The sequence below is a fragment of the Carettochelys insculpta genome, chromosome 5, assembly GCF_033958435.1.
Source record: "Carettochelys insculpta isolate YL-2023 chromosome 5, ASM3395843v1, whole genome shotgun sequence".
In the NCBI taxonomy this organism is placed as follows: Eukaryota; Metazoa; Chordata; order Testudines; family Carettochelyidae; genus Carettochelys; species Carettochelys insculpta.
The window spans coordinates 60,150,551-60,161,676 of NC_134141.1; the positions used below are offsets into that span (position 1 = coordinate 60,150,551).

An 11,126-nucleotide genomic window follows, 5' to 3' on the forward strand; every position below is an offset into this window, starting at 1 on the left:
TTATGAATGAATGGGTAGGGACTGAATCTGCGGCTGTTAAGCAGCAACTCCCACCCCTCATGCTGTTTGCTTGCCCTTTATGAAACCACCTCCAACAGCATGACACCCCTCACCACAACACCCAACCCCAAAGCAGGTTAGCTAATAAACAAAAATTTCCTTTTTTTTTTCTTTTTTCTTTTTTTTAAACTTACGTTGTTTTTATTTAGGGGGCCATAATGGCAGAGGGATGGGTATAAGGAAAACAGATAATCATGTCATTTCTGTGTAGTCCAGATGTACCATGAAAATGTTAATTTTGATTAAATTATCGAAAACCGAAAGTGACAGAGTTGTTATTCTAGATGGGAAAAAAACTGTACTTTTAGAATGCTGCACAAAGGCAATATTTGAGTCCTGACTAAATACCATGTCTTTTCATTTTTTTTTAAATGTAGAAAGAGGAAGAGCAAAGGAAATGGTTAGATGACGAACTAGAGAAGGTACTGCATCAACGTCAAGAATTAGAAGAACTGGAAGAAGACTTAAAGAAAAGAGAAGCTATCATAAACAAGAAAGAAGCATTATTACAGGAGAAGCGACATCTGGAAATCAAGAAACTAAGATCTAGCCAGGTACTCTGTGTAACATTGTGTAACTATTATTACAAAACCATTGAGAGTCCAGGAAAAAGCATATTAGGAGCAGAATCTGCAGTATGGGTTTCATTCCCTGATGTTGCAACTGAGTAATCTTAAAGCAAGCCAGTCCTCAATTTCTTTTGACTTCTAAAATTGGGAATAATGTAGAATAATGATATTTCTTTGCCTTTTGTAAAACACTTGCGTTCTGGATACAAAGTGCAAAGGTATTCTACTTGGGCAATTTTGGTTGGTCCCTTTGAAATTTGAGAACAAAATATGTTTTTGGCTATTATTTGGTTTAAAATATAAAAAATAAATATTAACGTAAATACATTTCTTAATAGCCTGTGTCTTTCTAATTGGTGATGACTAAATTGTGATTTAACTTCATGTAGAAAGCTGAGGTTGAGCGTTCCATCACTTGTATAATTAGTAGTAAATATTTACATTATGATAGTGCCAAAATAGTTTTGGGGCTTCATTGTGCTGTGCACTCTACACACATCCCTACCCTGACAGATTTGCAATCTAACCTGTGTAGAGTTTTGTTATATATGGATAGCATTTTTGTACCACTTATGGATTTGAGGTTTTTTTAGGCTTTAAACAAAGATAGCTTGAAATTATCTACCCGCCTGAGTATGCTGGACAAGGAATTGTGTGATAAAAGTGTACAGCTCCAGACTAGTGCCAGTGAAGAGAGGAGACAGATGTTGGAAGAAGTTCAGGTTCTTCAGAAAGAAAGGGACCAGCTGCTCAGAAGAAGAAATAGTGTGGAAGAGAAACTTAAAAATGGTAGAGTGTTGTCCCCTGAAGTAAGTAAATACAGCTATTTGTTATATTAAAATAGGAACTAATAATAGCTTTCTAATCATGGTCTCTGTGTTTCCAAATATCAAAAAAACTAGAATTGTGAAATTTTAACTGTTTTGTGAAAATATTAAAACTGTAATTAGGAACATGACATAAATTACAGTAATTACAATGATAGTAGCCCGGCTTGGTAGCTAATATTTCAGTTTGGAAATCCATTCCAGCTGGTGTCCTGACAATCCGCCCTTGTTCTTTCATAACATAGTGATCTGACATCTGTCGTTGGAAGCAAGAGAAAAAACTGCCTATAAATGTCTGTCACTGCTGGACACAGCCTAGTTAAAACTTCCAAGTCAGCTGTTTCCTTTCCCGCTCTTGGTGGTTACTCAGTAATGAGTAGGATGTCTTCATGTCACCCTCCTATTTGTGAGTCTGTTGATGGGTGATCAGCCTGATCCCAGACCTGCAGATCTTATCACAGAAGGGGCAGGTGTTGGTAGCTGTTGTAGGGGTGTGAGGCAGTTTTTAATTTTTTTTTCTACTTCTCTGCCTCTCCTTATCCGCACTATGCTGGGACCTCTTAGACTGTGCTGCCCCCTCATGGGTTATCGTTGTCCACTGGGGATGGTCTTGGGCAAGGCTCTCCCAAGTGTTAACAATGATGCTGTATACGTGCCTTCAGCATGTCCTTATATTGCTTCCGCTGGTTCCCAATGTTCCTCTGTGCTTCCTCCAATTTGCAAAACACAATTTGTTTTGGGAGGTGCTGATCAGATATACAAACCATGTGAGCAGTACAACAAAGTTGTTGATGAATGATAATGGTTTCAATGCAGGTCATGTTCACCTATTCCAGAACGCTAATGTTTGTGCATCAATCCTCCCAAGAGATATTCAGGATTCTCCTGAGGCAGCATTGATGATATTGTTCAAGTGCCTTCACATGATGCTTGTATGTTGTTCAGGTTTCACATGCATTACAGTAGCATTGGAACAACCACTGCACGGTGTACAAGGAGCTTTGTCTTGAGGTAGATGTCCCGGTTCTCGAAGACACTTTATCTCAGGCAGGCAAAAGCAGGGCTTGAACTGCTCAGACAATGCTCAATTTCTGCATCAATTTAAACTTTAGTGGAAAGGCGATTTCCAAGGTATGGGAAGTACTCCACATTTTCCACCAGTTCTCCATTGACTTCAATAGACGGTACATGAGATTGTCCCATCGGCGAGGGTTGGTGGAACACCTTGGTCTTTTTCATGTTCAGTGTGAGGCCAAGATTTTCGTATGCTTCAGAAAAAGCAGTTAAAATGGTCTGAAGGGCTGTGGGAGAGAGAGCAACAGCCATGTTGTCATCCATGTACTAGCACTCCATAGTCGAGGTCATGAAGGTCTTGCTTTTAGCTTGAAGTCTCCTGAGATTGAAAGCTTCCTGTTCATTCTATAGACAGGCTTCACGCAATCTAGGAGCTTGTCATCAATAAGGTGAAGGATCTTGGTGATGAAGATGCAGAACGGTGATGGGGCAATGATGCAGCCTTCTTTGATTCCCATTTTGACCTCAGAGATCTCTTTGGAATCTGGTGTTACTCAATACTGTGGCAGTCTTGAAGCAGCCTTAAGATGCTAATGAATATTTGGGTAGCCAGTCTTTGAGAGGATGGTCCATAGGGCACTACAAGTGACTGAATTGAATGCTTTGGTCAGTCAGTGACGCTCATGTATAAGGCTTGGTTTTGTTCACGACGTTTCTCTTGGGGTTGCCAGGAGGTGAAGATTGTGTCCGCTCTTCCTTGGAATGGTTGGAAGCCACACTGGGGTTCTGGGAGAATTTCTTCTGAGAGTGGCAAGTGTTGGTTTGCAAGGATTCAAGCTAAGATCTTCCCTGCTGTTGCCATGGCAGATGCCATGTGCGAGATGCCACAATAGTTTCCACAGTTCACCGTGTTCACCTTTGTGAAGAGACTGATGATCAGTGTGTCTCTGAACTGTCACAGCATCTGCTCCCTATCGCAGATCTTGAGAATCAGAATGTGGAGTTATCTGTGGAGCTCTGATCTGCCTTCTTTGAAGACTTCGGGAGGGATTTGATCTAGTCCAGTTGCCTTGTTGCACTCTATCACTTTGATGGCAGCTTGGACCTCACTCAGGAGACGAAGTGTTGCAAAATTTTCTCTAGGTGGTTGCTGAGGGATTTGGTCAAGGGATTCTAGCATCACAGTGGAGAGCGTTTAAGAGCTCACTATAGTGTTCCCTCTAGCAAGAAGCAACGGCGTCATTGTCTTTCTAGAGTTGGGTACGATCCTTTGATCTCGGGATAGATTCCATGGTTTCTCGGTCCATAAACAGGTTTGGTAGCATTGAAGAAACCTCTTGCATTGTTGATGTCTGAGAGATGCTGGAGTTCTCATGCCTTCTCAGTCCATCACTGGTTTTTCCAGAGTCCTTGTTTTAAATTGGACTTCTGCCTTGCCCTTGATATGTGCTCCTCTCTTCGTTGTGCAGTTGATGTCATTTTGCCAGGTCCTAAAGGCTTCCCTTTTTGACTCAATCAAGGGTTTAATTTCCACATTGTTCTCATCATACCAATTCTGATACTTATTGGACTGGTAGCCAATGCTTTCTCCACAATCTCCAATGATGGCATTTGTCAGTTTACACCAGTGTTCTTCCACATCTTCAGGGTGTCCTGTTGGCAGCTTCCTTTGGAGCACTATCTGGAAGTCACTTCATCTGATGGGCTCCTTCAAGCCATGTATGTTGATCTTTAGTCATATCAGTTTCCTGTGACTTCTCCATTTGGTGACAATCCTAATCGCCATTGTGGATTGAATAAGAGGATGATCGGTCCAGCAGTCATCCGCACTGCTCATTGCACGTGTGAGAGGGATATCATGCAGATCCTGAGTGCAGAAGTGACACTGTCTGTGAGGTGCCAGTGCTTTGATAAAGGATGTTGCCATGAAGGCTTAAATTTGTTTTTCTGGCAGAAGAAGGTGTTGGTGATGATAGGCTCCTGTTCTGCACATTTCAGATGGAGGAGCAGTCCATTGGAGTTGCTGTTGCTGAATCCTTCTTTCCCACTGGTAGTCTGCCAGAACCTAGCATTGAAATTCCCCAAGAGAATAATCTTGTATTCTTTGGCAGTGTCTTTCAGTACTGTGTCCAATTTGGTGTAGAACTTCTCCTTTGCATCATCTTCATTGTCTGGAGTTGGTGCATAAGCACTTATGATAGTTGCCTGTTGGTTTTTGGCAAACTTCAAGCAGAGAGTGATGAGATGCTCGTTGATGCTGATAGTGACTTCAGATAGGATCTTTGTCAGTTTTTGATGGCAAATCCTACTCCATGAATTTTTTTTTTTTCTTCCTTTGGGGTTCCTTTCCAGAAAAATGTGTATCCTTCGCCGCCTTCTCTTCTGGCCTATGCATTTCTACCAGGGCAGCTGTATTCATGTTGAATCATTGCAGTTCACAGGTGATAATTCCCATGCAGCTTTCGGGTCTGGATTGTCCATTAAAGTCCAAATATTCCCTGTTCCAAAGTTTACTGTTTGATTTCAACTGCATAGAGGTGAACCCACTGGACGTAGCTATCCAGTCGGGGAGGGGGAGGGTTGAGGTGGGCTATGTTTATGGCACCTTTCCTGGCCTCCTCCCCATGTTGAGTGAGCAAAGCAGATCCTAAGTAGGACTGCTCTGTCATGGACGCAGCAGCCGGACCATTCTACCACCTCACTCCTTGAAACTGAACAACTGATACATACATCCACCATGTCCTGGAACCATGTGCTGGTTCATGACTAAAAGCTTCCATATGTCACAGTGCTGCTCCTTTCACCAGTCGCCATAGGACTTAAGTTTAGGAGAGTAGTACGTTGAGGAAGATGACTTTGCGAGACTTCTTTTAACATGGGGTGACTGTTGCACTGCAGTCACCACATGATTCTTGATGGATAGAAAGCTCAGGTCCAGTGACATGGGATCCATGATGATTGGGAGTCTCCTGTCTGCTGCAACCCTCATCCGCCTTCACAGCCATTGTGGCATTGCCTTTGCTATCCTACGCCTGTTCTGCTGTTGAGGACTCTTAGGATCGTTCTTCATCTGGACCCTCCCCCTTGATCTGGCCACCATGATGACCCTGCTGAGAGTATGAGACCCTTAAGGCATCTCTCTTGGGTTCATTGGAACCCACCAGCACACTCGCCACAACAAGGTGACAATCTGGAGAGTGAGCTTTCCTACTAATCCAATAATTTATATTGGATAATAATTTCCTTATAATCCAAAAATTAATAAAAAGCACTATTCCATCCATTTGTGTTTCATTTGCCTTCTGCTGACATAGATTCATCCTCACTATGAAAGTTACACATTTGTAGACACTCTATTTCAGGATCCTAATAAAGAAGCTTCTAAGTTACTTTCTGTTTTAAACAGTGAACTAAAAGTAAAAAATTGTAGCTGTCATGATGTTCTGTTAAGATTATCTATATAATAAAGTACATTTAATTACTACAACTGTAAATTTACATGTAATTTCAATTTAGAAGATCAAGATCTTTTTCAGTTATTTTCTTGTGTTACTTTTTTAGAATGTCCACATGTTCCAGTTTTCTAAATAACCATATAATTAAAAATTCTTAACGTTTTGAAAAACTTCAGTGAATTACAATCATTTTCCCAGACAGTTCTTGTTATATTAGGTCATTGCATGAGGAATTTTACCCTTTAATAATGACTTCTGTGGACTTTCCCCTAGATTTTGGGAGAAGGAAACCTCACCTGAAATATCCCCCAATTTCCATTGTGATAAATTGTGTAGCTACAGATATTACCAGATACCCAAACAGTGCAAAGTGGAAATCCTGCCAATCAGCATAATTAACTTATATTAAATTAGGGTGAAGTAGGGCCCACTTATAGTGTGCAGACTCTTTTGAGACTCTGTCTTCAGTAGTGTATTTAACTTATAGTGAAAAAGAAGAAACAGTCAGACTTTTATTTTTTAAATGTATTTCTCAATTTGTAGTATGTTACTGCAGTTCCTCTCAGAACAGTGAGAGTCTGTGTAATAGAATGAACATACAAACATTGGGGTGTATACTGACATTTGCATAGTTCTTGGTTGAAATGAAAAATGATACCTCATTTCTGCTCTTATTTGTAGGAAGAACATGCCCTTTTCTATCTAGAAGAAGAGATTGAAGCTTTGGAGGCTGCTATTGACTATAAGAATGAAAATATTCAGAATCGCCAGCACTCGCTTAGAGACTCGTCTCAAATCCTTATGCAGAGCAAGGCCAATGTAATGGGAAAACTTGTCTCCCTGTCTGCTACTGAGATTAGAGCTATTCTCTTCAAATATTTCAGCAAGGTAGGTTTTGGCTGATGAATAATATTAAACTGTATTTAATTGTTCACTGGTTACACAGGTAATAAAATGAAACGGTTCCAATTCTTAGGCCTATCTGCTGGCCCTTCCCCCAACTCCTCCCAGCCACCAAAAGAGAAGAAAATTTCCTTTTAAAAATCATGTTTTCAGTGACGGTTGCTGAAGCTATGCTCTGTCTCTCATGTTCTGAGCCAGATACTGTGCGGTCTTTCTCGCTTCTCTAAACGGTATTCAACTTGTACATGTCAGGTTTGTCAGAATCCTTTCAAATGTTGCCAACCTACAAAGTTTATATTCAGATATGGTGAGTAAGGGTGCTCTCCTTCCATTATTGATCCATGTCCCTATCTTTCTAGCAACAAGGAGCTTAGATGACTTTGGTGTTACGGCACTGGGTGTTGCAGTGCCTAACTTCTTTTAGGTGCCCTGGCACATAATGGAATTTACAACCTCATGTGAGGTGCACAGCCTTCTTATGCAGTGCACAGGCAGAGTTAAGTGCCCAGAAAATGGAATCACAAAAGTATGCGTACAGAGTTGGGAACAGCCTAAGCTCACCAGTGCTGACGGGAGGGGTGTGACCTAAAATCAGCTCCTCAAAGAGACTGTAGGTGTCCTTCTGTACTTTGGGTTCACAGTTGTGAACCCTCCCCTGGAGTTGGGATGATCTGGCTTATACACTTTTCTTAATAAAAATGAGAAGCAAGAGGTAATGACGGTGGTGTACAATACCTTAAAACTTTTAGCCGAATGCCTAGAAGAATCACTAATGATGTGAAAGACCCAGGTTCAGTTTACCACTCTGCCCATCGTGGAGCAGGGCTTTGAGCTTGGGCGTCCTATCTTTCAGGAGAGTTCCTTAACCCCTGAGTTATAGGTTGTTTGGGGATGGCGCTCTCTGTTTTTCTTACTGAAGTAGTTCTTCTGCATGTAAATATTGACCCAGCGACAGAGAGAGAGTGACTCTTTCATGAATGGTTTTCTATTATTTTGCTTGGGGTAGATGTCAGACTAACTGATTCATACTGACCCTAGTCTTCCCATCTGCCATTTTGAATATCGGTTTAATATTAGCACTCTTGAAGCTTTTAGAATAACCTCATATTGTGAAATTTATTAAAAATTAACATCAGCAGGCCAGAGCCTTCTCAATCATTAGAGCTCTGGGCTTCAAATTATCTGAGTTACTGATTCTTCAGATGCTTATCCCTAGCAGATAATATTCAACATGCTTCAGTTGCTAATGGACTTGAGAATACTTAATCATCCTCATATGAGATGAGTACATCCTTCATTTAACCAAATGCAGAACAGAAATATTTATTGAACACTTGTGCCTTTTCTGGATGTAATTTTTCCTTTACTTTTGTCACTGAATCAGGATTTTCTTTTAGCTAAAATTCTCTTTTTTCTTACTGGTGAAATCATGTCTTTTGGCCACCTAATAAGCTCTTCTTAGAAAAGTCCCAATTTTCATTAACTTTTTTCCTAAATTGTTCCTCCCAATCAATTTTCCTCAGCTTTGGGAAATCAACCCTATTTTTGAAGCTGTGTGTACGTTTGCATTTGGTCATGTTTGCTAGTCCTTAAACAACCAACAATTTCCTGTCCAGTAAAACGTAAGGGCCGTGTCTACACTAGCCAAAAACAGATAGGAATAAGGAGACTTCGAAGTAGCTGGGGTCCTTTCAAAAGGAGCCCCGTCTGGGCGAGCCGCGTCAATTTCTAAGTGCCGCAGCCTCCCACATTCTAATGAGGCGCTGAATATGTATATTCAGCACTTCATTAGTAAACTTCGAAATGGCCATTTGCATGGCTGTTTCGAAGTTTTTGGCTAGTGTAGACATAGCCAAGATAACATAAGAATGGCCATGCTGAGTGAGACCAAAAATCCATCGAGCCCAGTATCTTGTCTTCCAGAAGCAGCAAATGCCAGCTGTACCAGAGGAAATGAACAGAACAGGTAAATTATCAGGTGATCCTTTTCCTGTTACTTGTTTCCAGCTTCTAACAAAATGGGTAGTGACACCATTCCTACCCATCCTGGCTAATAGCCATTGATAGACCTAACCTCCATGAATTTATCTGCTTTGAACTCCCTTGAGTCCTGTCTTCACAAAATTCTCTTGCAAGGAGGTCCACAGATTGACTGTGCGCTGCGTGAAGACATACTTCCTTTTGTTCATTTTTTTAAACCTGCTACCTTTTAATTTCATTTGGTGACCCCAGTTATTGTGTTAAGGGAACTAGTAAATAACTTTTTTCCTTAATCACTTTCTTCACACCAGTCATGATTTTATAGATCTCTATGATATCTCCCCGTATCTAGTAATTAATTCATCCTTATATTTCATGAGGTGCAAAACTGTTACTTCATGTTGGCAGAAATTTCTTTTGGCTACATCTACACTACAGCAATCTGCTGACAGAAGTTACTATCTGAAGATATCTTCTGGCAAAATTGCTGTCAAATGATGCATGTACGCTTAAAAGTGGCTCACTCTGTCGACAGAGTCCACACATCCTGACCACCTTGGTGACGCAGAAGTCAGGCTCACATGGATGCCAAGTATCAGAGGGGTAGCCGTGTTAGTCTGCTTTGTATGGGGGTGATAGCACTCGCCTGAGAAAAGTTCTGCATTCTGTTGACAGTTTCTCAGCAGAACGTATTTTAGGTGTAGACGCTCTTCTGGTTTTCTCAAAAAAATCACAGTTTGGTCGAGAAAATTCTGTAGTGTACACACAGCTTTTATGTTAGAAAATTTATTAACTACTCTGTAGTGTTTAGAAATTCTATGAGGATTTATTACTGCCTGCTTGATACCTCCAGCATATACATGTCCTAAATCAAATGCTCCAGAAGAACACAATTTTTCTTTCCATACATGATGGACGAGTATCCAAGACAATGCATCTTGTTCTCTGGTTTGATTTGATATTGCAGCAAGACACATGGATATACAGCATTCGAATGACAGACTGCAAATTCTGTGGCACTTGTTTTTAATTTTTTAAACAAATTAAATATGAAAACATGTAGAGTCATTACATTTAGCACCTATGCTTATTGTATTCAATTTATTTTTAGGCTGGTTGAGTGCTCTGTTTACAGTGCACTTGGATTATTTTACTGACAACATGTAACTGCTCTGCATCATAAGTTTTCATGAAACAAGCTGGAGATTTTGGCAGCTGAGTAGGTGACAACTGGGGCTTTGAGGTGTGGGAAGTAGTTAGGGCCTATGAAATAAATACAATCACTAGATATTTTTGTCAAAATTAACAGCAGTGAAACACCTCATCACACTGACATTTCAAGTTGAGTAAACAATCCACTAAAATGGATTAACAGGTCACATCTCACAGAGCTGTTGTTGCAGGCATTTACAAAATAAGGGTGACAACATAACATTAATTTACACTCGGTTCATATTGTTAATGTTCTTCATAATCATATAGGCTAGATATATATTTTTTAAAAAGTGCTTTTCTGCAGCAATTATCATGATAGTGGAATATACGAAGAGCAGGGAGGAGCCTTCTCTATAGTATGACTTGCTGAGGATGTTCAATTTAGATAATTCTTTTTCCAATCAATTTATAATAATACAGATTTCCCATACACATTCATAATATAATTTTCAGTATGAAAGGAAAACAGTTTTTACATGAGACACAGGAAATTGAATGATTTTGTTTTAAAGCGGAACTTAATGATAAATTTTGAATCATATTTTGTGTGTGTGTGTGTTCATAATTATTCCCTCAGATGTCAGTGGTCAAAATAGGTGCTGATTTTTTGATACACAGCTTGAGGCACTTTGATTTCTTTTTCTGTCAGACATGTTATATGTCATCAATCTCAGTGATAGCATTAAGCTACTACCTTCCAGGCAGTACAATAACGTTTTATTTAAAAAAAAATTACATTCCTTCAATTGTTTCTCCTTTTTATTCACAAAGAGCATAAGTTGAGCCTGTTTCCATTACCCACTACTTGGAATTACTTGTTAATCAAAATAAAAATAAAAATATTTCTTTATTAGGTTGTTAGCCTGCGTGAGACAGAACGTAAATTACAGCTGCAGACTGCAGAGCTGGAAATGAGAGCCGTAGAACAGGAAAACATAATACGTGAATTGGAATCAGCACTCGAACACCTCACACTACAGTGTGACAGGAGACTGACCCTCCAGCAGAAAGAACATGAACAAAAGATACAGTTAATAGTGCATTATTTCAAAGGTAGTTGTTGGGATCTCTTTTGGCAAACACTGTGTACAAAATAAAACAAG

General features: G+C 40.0%; 1 protein-coding gene across 2 annotated transcripts in view; it reads left to right on the forward strand.

Annotated features, from left to right (window-relative positions):
- Nucleotides 1-11,126, forward strand: part of KIF27 (kinesin family member 27) — a 66,505-nt gene that overhangs the window by 51,755 nt on the left and 3,624 nt on the right. For both annotated transcript variants that reach the window (XM_074995176.1, XM_074995177.1), the window contains 4 exons: nt 438-614; nt 1,223-1,438; nt 6,607-6,813; nt 10,878-11,076. In XM_074995176.1, the coding sequence (XP_074851277.1) occupies nt 438-614; nt 1,223-1,438; nt 6,607-6,813; nt 10,878-11,076 (799 nt within the window). The remainder of the gene's footprint in view (nt 1-437; nt 615-1,222; nt 1,439-6,606; nt 6,814-10,877; nt 11,077-11,126) is intronic.